At 54.1% G+C, this 16,366-nt stretch overlaps 1 protein-coding gene across 1 annotated transcript; it reads right to left on the reverse strand.

Annotated features, from left to right (window-relative positions):
• Window positions 1-2,389: 2,389 nt before the first annotated feature.
• On the reverse strand, window positions 2,390-7,755 carry LOC142467617 (ankyrin repeat and SOCS box protein 12-like). The gene is made up of 2 exons (XM_075573542.1): window positions 6,047-7,755; window positions 2,390-2,682 (listed from the first exon to the last, which is right to left on the reverse strand). The coding sequence occupies exons 1-2, from the start codon at window positions 6,801-6,803 to the stop codon at window positions 2,549-2,551; spliced, it is 891 nt and encodes a 296-aa protein (XP_075429657.1). The 5' UTR covers window positions 6,804-7,755; the 3' UTR covers window positions 2,390-2,548.
• Between the last annotated feature and the right edge of the window lie 8,611 nt (window positions 7,756-16,366).

Here is a 16,366-nt window from a genome sequence, read left to right on the forward strand (position 1 = left end):
CGCGCGCCTCCGCGCGCCTCCGCACGGGAGAAATGTCTATGGACGCAGCCTTAGGCTGCGCTTATAGTGCCGGCGACGCGACCGTCGTGTCAAAACAAATGCTTTGTCGTCAGCGCTTATTGTGTACGCGACGGCGACAAAGCGACGGAGCGCCAGTGCTACCAAAATTCTGTTAGTCACTGACATTTGTTTTTGTTTTTTTCGGCGACGGTCCCTCAATGTGGCCAATCAGAGAGCTTCTCCGTCCCTCTACCTCCCCCTTTTAAGGCCAGCGACGTCATCGGTTGCGTCGCCGGCACTATAAGCGCGGCCCGAGGCTGCAGTCCCAGTCTGCACTGTAGCACGCGCGCCTGGCGGGGGGAGGCGCGTGCACAGCGCGTCACACGATCTGCGCTTTGGAAAGAGGCAGGGATTGTGACGGGAGAGGGCGTAGCGGGGGTTTTGCGGGGGCGTGGACATGACCTCACGTGACTGGTTCGCCCTCATTGGCTGAACTGGCTCCGTCGCAAGTTGTAAATACGCCGAGCCGTGCGCGGTAGAACGCACTGGGACCGCAGCCTTACCTGTGTGTTATATTCACATTTCCTCCTGTGTTAGGCCTCGTCCAGGGTGGCGCTGAGCGGGCAGGCGCGCTCACGCTGCCCACGATGAAACATTGCTGCAATGTGTGGCGAGCGCCTGCGCATGCTAGGCACTTAGCTGCTTGCCGGAGCAAGCAAATTTGAATCTGCCGCTCGCGCGTCACGTGAGCGGTTCGCCTAATGAGGGTGAACCAGCTTCATGACGTCTTGGCTGATACCCCCGACACGCCCCCCGCGCACGCACCTAGCCGGCCACAAATTGCCCGGCCGAGTAGGAGCGCGTTACGTCATCACGCATGAGCGCCAGCACGCTCCCTCCCTGCCTGGCCGCAGCCTAATATTCAGATTTCCACCTGTGTTAGGCTGCGCTTATAGTGCCGGCTACGGCTACGGATGATGTCACCCGTCTCCGTAGCCCTTGCGAAAGTTGTAATTTGAGTTTTGGAGACGTCAAGCAAGGGGGAAGGCAGAGGAGCGGAGACCAGAGCAAGGGGGAAGGCAGAGGAGCGGAGACCAGAGCAAGGGGGAAGGCAGAGGAGCGGAGACCAGAGCAAGGGGGAAGGCAGAGGAGCGGAGACCAGAGCAAGGGGGAAGGCAGAGGAGCGGAGACCAGAGCCGTGGGAAGGCAGAGGAGCGGAGACCAGAGCAAGGGGGAAGGCTGAGGAGCGGAGACCAGAGCCGTGGGAAGGCTGAGGAGCGGAGACCAGAGCAAGGGGGAAGGCAGAGGAGCGGAGACCAGAGCCGTGGGAGGCTGAAACGGAGAGACGTTGTAATTTCTGTTTGTTTGCTGAATATACTTTACTTTTACTTTAAATTAAGGGAGACTTTACTATTTTAAAGTTGTTAATGTAGTGTTTCACTTGACAGACACAATCACACAATATCACACACACACACATTCCCCCTCTCCCTGCATCAGAAGCTATCTGATTGGTTTATAGCCTGTCACATGGTGAGACCGTCGCTGTAAAATTTGAATTCTACTGACTACAGAGATTTAGGTCGCTCCGGCCCAACGTCGCACCTACTATAAGGGCATGTAACGGATTCAATGCATTTGTTTTGACGCAACGTCGCGCCTACTATAAGCGCGTGCGACTGATTCAATGCATTTGTTTTGACGCGACGTCGCGCCTACTATAAGCGCATGCGACTGATTTAATGCATTTGTTTTGACGCAACGTCGCGTCACCAGCACTATAAGCGCTGCCTTATATTCACATTTCCTCCACATCCAGCCATGGCCTGCCCAACCTGTATGTTATATTCACATTTCCTCCTGTGGCATATTCATTTTATCAGCACAAGAAAACTTCAATGCAATAAAATGAATAACAAAAACGTGTGAAGAAAAACAATATTCAATTAAATAGAATTAGCTCATTAATAGGATTAATATATCACACACCGGACCGTTAAGGGAGATTTACACCATCACAGACCTGGAGACGAAAAGGTGCAAAAGTACGAGAAGAAAATGGCAGATATGTACACATGATAAATGTAATTATATCTGCATCATATAATCATAATGTCATGAGAAAAGTCTGCGTTTTTTCACCTCTATGTAATCAATCTTTAATAATCTGTCAGTGAAGGGGTTAATTAATGCAACATACAATGAGATCAAGAAACATGACCCAGGCAACCCCCAGACTGTATCCTCCCCGGGGCAGGAATTTCCTTTCCTAATGACTGATTTTATGTCTGCTGCACTTATGAAATTAAAATTCCCTATCCTGTATTTTCTCTTTTGCAAAGCATTGCACCCATTGTTTGGGCTACATAAATAAGAGTATACATCCATGTGACTTCAGATTCTCTTTAATGATGAGCATGCTAATACAGCGATATGATGCCTTTATCCAGTACAGAAGAAAGATTCTCCAAATTGTATTTGATTAGTAGCGGATCTCCTAAGGTCCCATGGATCCTGGCAGCACTGTCTCTGCAGACTATCAGCTGTCTCAGGTTTGGTGCTGTAGATATCTGACCATTGTCTGAGGGATCTCCAGCTGGTCAATAAGATGCGGCCTTCCCACTTGTCTCAGCAGCTTCCTGATGGCCAAACGGGACCGAGACATCAAGGACCTGGGATCCACTGTAAGGGAACAACACAGAGAGATTACACTCGTGGAGGTCAGGACGTGCTAATGTCTGTTACCCTGTTACTATGTTTTGTCCCACCCGCCATCACTGGGAGGCTGCTCTTTTCAATGAAGTGCTTCTTCAGTTCAATCAACTCTCGCTCATGCTTGACTTTTTCTTCTGCAAAACGCTTTCTATCTAAACCGTTAACATATTTGGAAGTCAGCATCTTATCCCCCTTCTCTGTCTTTCCATCCACACTAAGGCCTCGGACATGGTCAAAAAGACCGTGCTGAGCCGCGCTGAGGAGAAACATTATCCCTATCAGCACGGCTTTAGACAGCGCTTCCGCACGCTTCCGCAGGCGTGCGGAGGCGTGTTGAATTTCAGCCGACAAGCCAATTTTAGTTTTCCCGCTGAGGGAAGCGCAGGGCCGGTCACGTGACTGCCAGAAGCCAATGGCAGTCCGTGACGTCGGCGCCGTGGATCCACTAGCCCCGCCTCCAGGCCAGCCTCCCACTCGGCACACAAGCGCGCTCACTGACGCTCATGCAGGGACACGAAAAAGCTCCTGCTTGAGCAGGAGAGCATGAGCGTCAGCGCTGCCCAGCGCCGCTCCCTGCACCATGTCCGCGGCCTATTGATGTAATTAAGTCATGGACCACGAGCTTCTAACGCCATAATTATCCTAGCCAAGCCAATCGAGAATATAAATCTGGCCAGTAGGAGATTGGCCTCCCATATTCTAGCTGCGGCTCACTGCTCGATTGCTGCTTCGTGGGAAAAGCACCTAATCCCACCGCAGAATAAGGTCGTGCGAAAGATCGATGAAGTGATGAGGATGGAGGCCAACAGCTTTCACCGGGCATAGCTTGAGGGAATGCCATAAAACGTGGGACACTTTTCTCAAGGGTGGTGGAAACTGACTTGAGTGGGTTCATTACCTAGGACAGGGGTGGCCAACTCCAGTCCTCAAGTCTTCGACTGAGCCACTGATTGAGCCACCCGTGCTGAAGCAGAGAGCCTGAATACCTGACCAGTTGGTGGCCCCTGAGTTGGCCACTCCTGACATAGGATCATGTGTTTATGTGACTATGTCTGTTCAAATGTATACAGTGTAATGTTTCTGCTTTTCCCTGTACAACTGGCGGTGCACTCGTCCCGTCTTTTTATTTCTGTACCTAATATCCGCAAAATTCAGTAAAACTTGTGTTACAAAAAACACCAACCTGCGCCCTTTAAGTCCCCATTATCTGCCTGGCGTCTGTTTATTATTATTTGCCAATATCCATCTGGAGATGTGTCCACAATAAAGAGACCAATGGTCTGTAAAATGTGCCGCCAACCCTACAGCTGTCTGCTGGTGAGAATCCGAAACATGGCTGGTAAGTGGAGTCATAATGGAGTGAGGCAACTGCATAAATAGTGTTCCTCGTTTTCAGTATTTGCTGATTTTTAACCGGAAAACTACCAGTTTTTCTGATTAAAGCATTTCCCGTAGTGAAACCGCGTACAACACCGAACGGAACAGCACAGTTAACGCTATAATTGGCTCACGAAGATGCTGGGCGCAAATGTTGTTGCTCTTGGTTCTGCTTTAGTGTGGCGCAGCTGGAGGTAAAATGGGTGTGTGTGTCATTTCCCAACCCCTGATTCTACCCGGTTTATTTCATTTATTCGATTTCATCCTGGTTTTAATGTATAGAAATTAAAAATGGAAACGGGGAACACGCGGTATAAAGAACATTTCTAGAAGTAATGTTCTCCTTATCCTCTCATCACCACAGGATTTAGTAAGAACCTGCAGACAAACAGAGAGATTATAGTTAAAATACTAACAAGATCAGTGGCCGGGCCCCAAAGGAGAGACAATTAATCCTGTAATCAATGCAGTGTTTCAGGACAGCCAGCAGAGTGACAAAGGAACTGACCCGAGACAGAACAAGATTAATGTAACTTTGGCATTTTTAGTAGATTGCAGGAAAGCCGGTAAGCAGAAAGTTGCAGCAGCCAAAGTGGGCAAGCTTGTGTGTAATCATCATACAATATCACTTCTGGGGGAAATAACTGAATATTCAACAAGGGTAAAAAGGAAAGCATGACAGAGACTCCTATAGCAGGTTAAAAACATCAGCACAGTACCAGAAATGACCCCCTCCCTACCCAAAAAAAACACACAAGGGCTGTAAATTCAATATGGAAAATCACTACAAGTACTAAAAAGGAAGTTTGAATTGACACAATGATAATATTAGTACTAAAAACGATCTTATGTGACATTGTTAAATATATATTTAACTATATATATATATATATATATATATATGTACTGATACCTCTACATACACACACATATATATATATATATATATATATATATATATATATATATATATATATATATATAATGTGTATCATTGGGCAAGAGAGCCAATGAAGAGAATCTTTGGAAAGGGATATGGCAGTGCACCTGTAGAGCCCGTATGTGAATAAATGTTCTGCATTGGATAAGTGTGCCGGTATGTGATTACAGTGTAACAGTGCTACTCGGCCTGAAAACATTAATGTAACTAGAAAAAGGTTTGAAATTTTTAAATGTATGGCAAGTATTTCCCGTTCCCCCTTCCCTCTACACCCACCACACCCCCTCCCCCTGTATATCATTACCCCCCCCCCCCCCACGAAACTCAATTAAAATATTTGTACAAATATATATATAAAACGGGGGGAAAAAGAGAGCGCGCAAACCCATAGCGCAATATGAAAGCGTTGGCGGTGATATAATTCACTAATGCTCGTTTTAAATTTCACCCTGTAAGTGCGCTTGATCCCACTGTCCCTATTCCCTTGTCCCAATAAATGTCATATTGCGCTATGGGATTGCGCTCTCTCGTTTTTTCCGTTTTAGGTACTCCTTAGGATTTGGTTGATCCTTTTGGGAGCTGCAGTTTATTCCCATTGCAACCATTGGACTCAACCTTTCTACCTTGGAAGGACTTTCTGGGACTGGTCATGTATGTTATGTGTTGTTTGTGTCTTGTATGTCCTGCTCCCTAACATCATTGTGCTAGCATCTGTGATTAACCCCGTGTGTGCTGTGTATCACACACTATCCGGTCGGTGCTATTGATATATGTGTTTCTGTAGATTAGTGCTACTATAATTGTTTTGTGTCTGTTCTCTCTTATAGATATAGTTTATCATTAGATGCTCAGTATGGTGCAGGTATCGGGTTGGCACTGTATTGGCACTGGATTGGCACTGGGTGGGTGAGCATCCCGGCTTTCACCTCCAGCCTGGTATTCAGGGCCCCGCAGTCACAGATAAGGGGTTGTATGTGCACGTGCTGGTTACTCTGTATCTGCAGAATGTGTTACCTCTTTCTCTCATCAGGAGCGCCGCTGCCTCGGGATTGGGGAATGACTGATCACATGGGACGTCGGCTAAATACACGTTGGCACCAAAATCAATGAGTAGTTCCACAAACTGTGCCCTGCACCCGTGTTTCAGGCAGATCTCCAGCACTGTTTTGGGCCGCTTGATCCTACTCAGAAGTTTCTGGTCTGTGCAGTTGTAATCTGGGTCCGACCCATAGAGCAGCAGAGTCCTGAAGCACTTCAGGTGTCCGTACACCGCCGACAGGTATAAGGGGCCAGTGGAGGCGGTGTTATTAGCAGCCCAGTCGGGGACCTTTGACCTGACGTTGGCTTCCGCCCCATATTCTAAGAGCTCCCTTAAGATGCTGGCGTTGCCGTCCCGAGCCGCGGTCAGCACGGGGGAACAGTTATTGTAGATGCTACCACAGGGGCTGGCTCCGGCCTTCAGTAACTCCCTGACACAGTCTAAATGGCCAGCGCTGACCGCAGTGAAGAGCGGAGTCTGGGCCTTGACATCCAGGCTGTCCACCTCGGCTCCGTTGGCCAAGAGAATCTTTAGACATTCCAGGGAGCCCTTAGAGGCGGCCAGGCGGAGAGGGGTCCCAGGAACGCCCCACCCATTCCGGCTGTTGATGAACTCCTTGTATCTGTCCTGGGACAGCAGCTCACTAAGGTGATGCGGTCTGTCCATGGACACCGCAAGGTGGAGCTCGCGGCTTTCGGCGAGGTCTTCTTCATATCCGCTGAGCCGCAGCATGGGGGATCCTTACAGGTGTTTACTGCTCCAAAGGGAAACCACACGCAAGAGTGCCCTTCATGGGGCAAGAAGCATGTGTGAGCACTCCACATGTGTTATCACTGCCCCCACTGTGCATATAGATCATACGGAAATATAGTGCATATTATAATCTGTGGTCAGAACCTCAGCCTTCTTCTGTCAGGGGGTGAAAGCGCAGACTGCAGTCTTGGTATTTCCTAATTAAAGTGAGGACTGTCTCTCCAAATCACACAGCAAGCTGGCTGTCCTATTTAGAGGAAAGGGTTCTAGGCTCTCTCTAATTAGAGTAAATGCAGTCTCCCAAAATGAGAGTATCCCCCCTAGGTGAGTGCACCAGTCTTCTACACTATTACCGTTTCTTCTAATCATCGGACCTAATTGCAGTGCAATGTGTTCTGTATTCCTGAATGTATCAACGTATTGCCTCTGTCTCTGTGCCTGTCTCTCTTCTCTCTTTCTTCTCTCCTCTCTCTCTCTCTGTCTGCTCTGCTCCTCTCTTTGTCTGTCTCTCTCTCTCTCTCTCTCTGTGTGTATCTGTTTCTCTCCTCTCTGTGTCTGTCTCTCTCTTCTTTCTGTCTCTCTTCTCTCTCTTTCCTGTCTCCCTCCTCTCTGTCTGTCTCTCTCCTCTCTCCCCTCTCTGTGTCTGTCTCTCCTCTCTTTGCCTCTCTCTGTATCTGTCTCTCTCCTCTCTCTTCTCTCTCTGTGTCTGTCTCTCTCCTCTCTGTCTTTCTACTCTGTCTCTCTCCTCGTGTTTGTCTCTCCCCTCTCTATCTCTCTCTTCTCTCCCCCAGTATTTCACATGAGCCGCTTCAACACTTCCTCATCTTCCTCCCTGTGATTGACAGCCACCCCAACTAATCAACATCTAGGAAGGGCGGGTCATAGCCACTGATCATCACCGTCAAGTGAATGACAAAGTTTCTGACAAATCAGAATTCCATGGGGCGGGACTACACCCTCCTGTCTATCATTGTGTTGGGTTTCAGACATCCAGGCCAGGTGGAGCTGCTGATCCAGGCCAGGATTTCTTCTGGTCTCCAGCCTGTGGACGCTGTGTGTGTTAGGCTGGGGTCCCAGTCACTGCCACAGCGCACGGCGCGGCGTGCGCTGTGCGTGTAAGCACCGCCCCTCAATGGGGAAGGGCCCAGTACGCACCTTCACGCTGAAGGTGCATCCGCGCCGTACTGCAAGTTTTTTTAAAACTCAATGAAATTGAGGGCGAACCAGCCGCGTGACGTAATGGGCACGCCCCCGCAAATCCCCGACCACGCCCCCTCCCATCGCAAGCTCCCTCTCTCGTCTCAGACCGCAGATCGTGGTTAGCGCTGTGCACGCGCCGCCCCCCCGCCGGGCGCGCGTGTCGCAGACATGACTGGGACCGCAGCCTTACTTTGAAGTGAGATCAGCTCTAAGGCTGAGACCCCAGTCTTCACTGTGACGCGAGCCCGGCGGGGGGGGCGCGGCGCGTGCACAGCGCTACACCGCGATCTGCGGTCTGGGGTGAGAGGGAAGGTTTGCGACGGGAGGGGGCGTGGCTCTGGGTTTGCAGGGGCGTGGCCATGACGTCCTGCGGCTGGTTCGCCCTTATTGGCGTCGCAGATGTCGAGGTCAAATTCTCCTGCCTCCCTGAAAACGTGTCGCGCACCGCTGGGGAAAGGTGCGCGACAAGGTAGGGACTGGGACCGGCCGGACTGGGGGGGCGGGGCTTGATAGCACAGCGCACGCCGAGCTGTGCACTGTGGCGGTGACTGGGACCGCAGCCTTAGACAGGGGAGGTGATTGGATAGGAGGCACCAGCAAAGCACTGACTCCTCCCCCTCCCTGCCTGCAGCCAGGCACTGACTCCTCCCCCTCCCTCTCTGCAGCCAGGCACTGACTCCTCGCCCACCCTGCCTGCAGCCAGGCACTGACTCCTCCCCCTCCCTGCCTGCAGCCAGGCACTGACTCCTCCCCCTCCCTGCCTGCAGCCAGGCACTGACTCCTCGCCCACCCTGCCTGCCGCCAGACACTGACTTCTCCCCCTCCCTCCCTGCAGCCAGGCACTGACTCCTCGCCCTCCCTGCCTGCAGCCAGGCACTGACTCCTCCCCCACTCTGCCTGCAGCCAGGCACTGACTCCTCCCCCTCCCTCCCTGCAGCCAGGCACTGACTCCTCCCCTCCCTCCCTGCAGCCAGGCACTGACTCCTCCCCCACCCTGCCTGCAGCCAGGCACTGACTCCTCCCCCACTCTGCCTGCAGCCAGGCACTGACACCCCCCCCTCCCTGCCTGCAGCCAGGCACTGACTCCTCCCCCACTCTGCCTGCAGCCAGGCACTGACTCCTCCCCCTCCCTGCCTGCAGCCAGGCACTGACTCCTCCCCCTCCCTGCCTGCAGCCAGGCACTGACTCCTCCCCCTCCCTGCCTGCAGCCAGGCACTGACTCCTCACCCACTCTGCCTGCAGCCAGGCACTGACTCCTCCCACACTCTGCTTGCAGCCAGACACTGACTCCTCCCCCTCTCTGCCTGCAGCCAGGCACTGACTCCTCCCCCTCCCTCCCTGCAGCCAGGCACTGACTCCTCCCCTCCCTCCCTGCAGCCAGACACTGACTCCTCCCCCACCCTGCCTGCAGCCATACACTGACTCCTCCCCCTCCCTGCCTGCAACCACGCACTGACTCCTCCCCCACTCTGCCTGCAGCCAGGCACTGACTCCTCCCCCACTCTGCCTGCAGCCAGGCACTGACTCCTCCCCCTCCCTCCCTGCAGCCAGGCACTGACTCCTCCCCTCCCTCAATGCAGCCAGGCACTGACTCCTCCCCCACCCTGCCTGCAGCCAGGCACTGACTCCTCCCCCACTCTGCCTGCAGCCAGGCACTGACTCCTCCCCCTCCCTGCCTGCAGCCAGGCACTGACTCCTCCCCCACTCTGCCTGCAGCCAGGCACTGACTCCTCCCCCTCCCTGCCTGCAGCCAGGCACTGACTCCTCCCCCTCCCTGCCTGCAGCCAGGCACTGACTCCTCCCCCTCCCTGCCTGCAGCCAGGCACTGACTCCTCACCCACTCTGCCTGCAGCCAGGCACTGACTCCTCCCCCTCCCTGCCTGCAGCCAGGCACTGACTCCTCCCCCACTCTGCCTGCAGCCAGGCACTGACTCCTCCCCCACTCTGCCTGCAGCCAGGCACTGACTCCTCCCCCTCCCTCCCTGCAGCCAGGCACTGACTCCTCCCCTCCCTCCCTGCAGCCAGGCACTGACTCCTCCCCTACCCTGCCTGCAGCCAGGCACTGACTCCTCCCCAACCTTACTACAGCCAGGCACTGACTCCTCCCCCACTCTGCCTGCAGCCAGGCACTGACTCCTCCCCCTCCCTGCCTGCAGCCAGGCACTGACTCCTCCCCCTCCCTGCCTGCAGCCAGGCACTGACTCCTCCCCCTCCCTGCCTGCAGCCAGGCACTGACTCCTCCCCCTCCCTGCCTGCAGCCAGGCACTGACTCCTCACCCACTCTGCCTGCAGCCAGGCACTGACTCCTCGCCCACCCTGCCTGCAGCCAGGCACTGACTCCTCCCCCTCCCTGCCTGCAGCCAGGCACTGACTCCTCCCCCTCCCTGCCTGCAGCCAGGCACTGACTCCTCGCCCACCCTGCCTGCCGCCAGACACTGACTTCTCCCCCTCCCTCCCTGCAGCCAGGCACTGACTCCTCCCCCTCCCTGCCTGCAGCCAGGCACTGACTCCTCCCCCACTCTGCCTGCAGCCAGGCACTGACTCCTCCCCCTCCCTCCCTGCAGCCAGGCACTGACTCCTCCCCTCCCTCCCTGCAGCCAGGCACTGACTCCTCCCCCACTCTGCCTGCAGCCAGGCACTGACACCCCCCCCTCCCTGCCTGCAGCCAGGCACTGACTCCTCCCCCACTCTGCCTGCAGCCAGGCACTGACTCCTCCCCCTCCCTGCCTGCAGCCAGGCACTGACTCCTCCCCCTCCCTGCCTGCAGCCAGGCACTGACTCCTCCCCCTCCCTGCCTGCAGCCAGGCACTGACTCCTCACCCACTCTGCCTGCAGCCAGGCACTGACTCCTCCCACACTCTGCTTGCAGCCAGACACTGACTCCTCCCCCTCTCTGCCTGCAGCCAGGCACTGACTCCTCCCCCTCCCTCCCTGCAGCCAGGCACTGACTCCTCCCCTCCCTCCCTGCAGCCAGACACTGACTCCTCCCCCACCCTGCCTGCAGCCATACACTGACTCCTCCCCCTCCCTGCCTGCAACCACGCACTGACTCCTCCCCCACTCTGCCTGCAGCCAGGCACTGACTCCTCCCCCACTCTGCCTGCAGCCAGGCACTGACTCCTCCCCCTCCCTCCCTGCAGCCAGGCACTGACTCCTCCCCTCCCTCAATGCAGCCAGGCACTGACTCCTCCCCCACCCTGCCTGCAGCCAGGCACTGACTCCTCCCCCACTCTGCCTGCAGCCAGGCACTGACTCCTCCCCCTCCCTGCCTGCAGCCAGGCACTGACTCCTCCCCCACTCTGCCTGCAGCCAGGCACTGACTCCTCCCCCTCCCTGCCTGCAGCCAGGCACTGACTCCTCCCCCTCCCTGCCTGCAGCCAGGCACTGACTCCTCCCCCTCCCTGCCTGCAGCCAGGCACTGACTCCTCACCCACTCTGCCTGCAGCCAGGCACTGACTCCTCCCCCTCCCTGCCTGCAGCCAGGCACTGACTCCTCCCCCACTCTGCCTGCAGCCAGGCACTGACTCCTCCCCCACTCTGCCTGCAGCCAGGCACTGACTCCTCCCCCTCCCTCCCTGCAGCCAGGCACTGACTCCTCCCCTCCCTCCCTGCAGCCAGGCACTGACTCCTCCCCTACCCTGCCTGCAGCCAGGCACTGACTCCTCCCCAACCTTACTACAGCCAGGCACTGACTCCTCCCCCACTCTGCCTGCAGCCAGGCACTGACTCCTCCCCCTCCCTGCCTGCAGCCAGGCACTGACTCCTCCCCCTCCCTGCCTGCAGCCAGGCACTGACTCCTCCCCCTCCCTGCCTGCAGCCAGGCACTGACTCCTCCCCCTCCCTGCCTGCAGCCAGGCACTGACTCCTCACCCACTCTGCCTGCAGCCAGGCACTGACTCCTCCCCCTCCCTGCCTGCAGCCAGGCACTGACTCCTCCCCCACTCTGCCTGCAGCCAGGCACTGACTACTCCCCCACCCTGTCTGCAGCCAAGCACTGACTCCTCCCCCACCCTGTCTGCAGCCAAGCACTGACTCCTCCCCCACCCTGCCTGCAGCCAGGCACTGACTCCCCCCCCTCCCTGCAGCCAGGCACTGACTCCACCCCCTCCCTGCCTGCAGCCAGGCACTGACTCCTCCCCCACCCTGCCTGCAGCCAGGCACTGACTCCTCCCCCACCCTGCCTGCAGCCAAGCACTGACTCCTCCCCTCACCCTGCCTGTAGCCAGACACTGACTCCTCCCCACCCTGTCTGCAGCCAGACACCGACTCCTACTCCCTGCCTGCAGTCAGACACTGACTCCTCCCCCTCCCTGCCTGCAGCCAGGCACTGACTCCTCCCCCTCCCTGCCTGCAGCCAGACTCTGACTCCTCCCCCACCCTGCCTGCAGCCAGGCACTGACTCCTCCCCCTCCCTCCCTGCAGCCAGGCACTGACTCCTCCCCCTCCCTGCCTGCAGCCAGGCACTGACTCCTCCCCCACCCTGCCTGCAGCCAGGCACTGACTCCTCCCCCTGCCTGCAGCCAGGCACTGACTCCTCCCTCTCCCTGCAGCCAGACACTGACTCCTCCCCCTCCCTGCCTGCAGCCAGACACTGACTACTCCCCCTCTCTGCCTGCAGCCAGGCACTGACTCCTCCCCCTCCCTGCCTGCAGCCAGGCACTGACTCCTCCCCCTCCCTGCCTGCAGCCAGGCACTGACTCCTCCCCCTCCCTGCCTGCAGCCAGGGTGTGTGTGCAGTGTGTGGGTCTTGAGGGGAGCTGCAGTGGGTGAAGGGAGGGGGTGCTGGTGTGTTTTGTGGGTGTAGAGGGGGCAGAGTCTGTTTTTTTGGTTTGTGTGTCTGTGTTTTGTGGGTGCAGAGGGGGGGGGGCTTCAGTGTGTGCATTGTGTTTTGTGGATGGTGGAGGAGGGGTGCAGAGTGGTGTGTGTGTGTGTATCTGCAGTGTGTGGGTTTACATTGGGCTGCAGTGGGTGTAGAGGGGGGCTGCTGGTGTGTGTTTTGTGGATGTAAAGGGGGCAGCAGTCTGTTTTGTTGGTTTGTGTGTCTGCAGTGTGTTTTGTCGGTGTAGAGGGGGCTGCTGTGTGTGGGTGTGTCAGTGGGTGTAGACGGTGGAGGAGAGCTGCAGAGTGTGTTTTGGTGTGTGCAGTTTTGTGGGTTTACAGGGGGCTGCAGTGTGTTTGTAGGTGTAGAGGGGCTGCTGTGTGTGTTGTGTGAATGTAGAGGGGCTGCTGTGTGTGTTGTGTGAGTGTAGAGGGGCTGCTGTGTGTGTTGTGTGAGTGTAGAGGGTGGAGGAGGGCTGCAGTGTGTTTTGTGGGTGTAGAGGAGGAGCTGCAGAGTGTGTAGGGGGGACTGCAAAGTGTGTTTGTGTGTGTAGAGGGGGCGGCTGCAGTGTGTGTGTGTGTGTGTGTGTGTGTGTGTGTGTGTGTGTGTGTGTGTGTGTATATATGTAACGGCTGGACCCCCCTTGTCTGACCCACCCAATCTCATATTGGCCCGTATGGTCTAACCGGTCCCCATTACAAGGTCGTGTGTGGTGGTGCACCTGCTAGTAACAGGACTCCTGAGTCTCCCGCTTGGTGTTATAGAGGATGGCAGCAGGACAGGTCTCTGAGGTAGTGGTTACGAGTCCAACTTACTTCATGTGCAGCGCCTCCACCTCATCAGGATCTATGCTTCCCCAGGGAGATGGTCCTTGTGAGGAACTCCTTCTCGGTGGTGACCGCCACTGCAGAGTAATCTCACACTCACACAGTGGGGGTATCTTTGAACAAGGCATATTTATTGTAGAATGGGATGTAGCAGACTGCCCCATGCAGCTGCCGGCTCTAGCCGCACATCTCTCCGTGCTGTCCCTTTGCCAGGTACGCCCTCCCGTATTGAAGTGGGATTCCCGTTCTCCTAGGGAGATCACCACTGCGCCAGGTCCCTGGACACAGTGTGGCTTAGACAGACTTGATTGGTCACTCTGCTACCGCTAGTTACAGCACTAGGGTCACAAAAGTATTCCTCCAATCCCTTATGCAGGAGCATACATTTTACCAGCTGCTTCACACAACTGCTGGCTAACACAACACTAACTGACAGTGCTGTGCCTTTTATACCTCAGGGGGCAGGCGCATCTCTGATGTCACTATCCAGGGACTCAGAGCATACAGCCACTCCCTTCCTTACACAGGGCACCACACCAGGGTGTGAGGGAAAACCTCCATAACTACTGTTGGCAGGCCTGTACCTACCAGGACTTACTGCCAACAGGGAAGATGTACGCAGTCATTATTATGCATGGCTACATATATATATATAGAGAGAGGGGGGGCTGTGTGTATGTTCAATTTCCTTTTAATAAACTTGCAGTAAAAGCAAATAAAATGTAGACAATCAGCTGATAAAAATCAATATGACTACAAAAGTATCTATCTTTTTTATGAACATTTTTAAAAATAAAATAAAAAAATAAGCCTACATTTAGCCTATAATAGTAATAATCCCCTCAGAACAGGGCATTACTGGCCAATAATGCCCTGGCTGGGTTAAAGTCCCTCCGCTTCGCCTCGGGCCTTCAACTCTTCCAGCCAGGGCATTATTGGCCAGTAATGCCCTGTTCTGAGGGGATTATTACTTAAATAGTACTGGGTACCAAAAGGGTTTGTCGCACTGTTTATTTCCATCGTGGGCTTGTGTCAGAGTCCAGCACAGGGGAGGATGTACCACACCCACGGCCTCACTGCGATATAACCCAGGACATACCGCGTCTGTGGCTCATACAATGCACAGACGCCGGGATTGGGGCTGCGTTACAGAGTCGGACATCACAGAGGCCGCCGCTTGTAACGCAATGTTCTGTACATCCCTATCTCTCCAGTATACACAGTTCCCAGTGAAGCCCGTGGCCAGTAGGAATAGGGGGAAATGAAGGTCAATTCGCACCAAAACATAGATTAGAGATGGGCAGCTCCAGTCCTCAATGGCACCAACAGGTCAGGTTTTCCATATATCCCTGCTTCAGTACAGGATAGTTGCATTTAGATATATTGATTTATATTAAGACTGCACCTTTCTATTATACATCCTTAGAGTGTAAGCTCCTCAGGCAGGGATTTTGTTTCCTGGTGTCTGATATTGTTTGTTGTTCCTCCATCGTACCGCGCCACAGATTATGTGGGCGCTTTATAAATACATTATATTCATTATAGTATTCTCTCTCCTGTAAAGCTCTGTGTACACTGTTGGCACTATGTCCTACATACATAGTGGCCCACTGTACTCGTCACTGTTTCGCTTTGCTCGTGGTCTGCTCAGCTTGGTCTGGTGGGACATCTGGCTTTGTGTGTTGGTGTTACAGCAGTAATCCCTGAGGTCACATCGATCTCTCCACCTGCAGTCCAATCTCAGGTCTGTCGAGCGGATAGGATTCTGTTCTCTGGTTTCTTCTTCTTCTGATGTTCTTTAAAGACCACGTCCCCTAAAAACATTTTAGCCCAGAATTTAGCTCTGCTTCTGACCTCCTGTTTAATGGCCAAACTTTTTACAGTTCAATACCGCTGGGAAATAGTAATTCATCAAAGAAAGAAATCTGATTGCTTCACTCTCCTTTGATAAATATAGTGTCCTCCTTTTCCCCATTAGATTGTAAGCTCATGAGGACAGGGGTCTCTTTAACCTTTGGTCCCTGTATACTTTGTATAAGTATGTGCAATCTCTTTGTGCCGTTTTCAGTATACTTTGTGTCAGTGTGTGATAACGGCTGTATCACTGTCACTTTGTATCTCATCTAACCCCACTGCACGGCCGCCTTGTGAACACAAGATCACTCGCAGAGCAAATAGTGGGGAATGTTTGGGACGGGCAGAGTCGGGCCTGCTGTACGGGGCAGGAACGCCTTTTCCTAATGTTTACGATTCTGTATGAAGCGCTTACTCCCATTTTGTCTCCTATTATTCAGTTCTGTCTATTACTGCTATGGACAGCTCTGTACATGGGGGTATACAAATAAAGATACACACACATGTACCATTTCTACCACACAACACAATAGTTCTCTGCTCTGGTCAAGGCCCACATCCTGACATTGCCCCGGTGTACCTGCTGGGGGCAGTTTCCAACCACACGGTGGATATATACGATAAGCTTGTTTTATCTTTAATACTGTACGTGCGTTTTTAACCTTTTTCATGCCGTATCCGTAATACAGTAATGCACTATGAGAGTTGTGTGCTCTTTTTTGTTCTCATTTCTAGTTCTGTGGAGCTGAGCCTTCCCTTTTCCTGAGCTGCAGACCTCTAGGGTTGTGTTTAAGCATTTTTATACACGTTATTTCACTCTTGTGACTATTTTTATTATACAG

Source organism: Ascaphus truei, chromosome 16 (genome assembly GCF_040206685.1).
Source record: "Ascaphus truei isolate aAscTru1 chromosome 16, aAscTru1.hap1, whole genome shotgun sequence".
Taxonomy (NCBI): domain Eukaryota; kingdom Metazoa; phylum Chordata; class Amphibia; order Anura; family Ascaphidae; genus Ascaphus; species Ascaphus truei.

Bases quoted from the DNA above. Each gene is read 5' to 3' on its own strand.
- LOC142467617 (XM_075573542.1), bottom strand. From the start codon at position 6,803: ATGCTGCGGCTCAGCGGATATGAAGAAGACCTCGCCGAAAGCCGCGAG. The intron at 2,683-6,046 runs GTAACACATTCT...GTTCCCTTACAG, and splicing joins GCTCCTGATGAGAGAAAGAG to TGGATCCCAGGTCCTTGATG.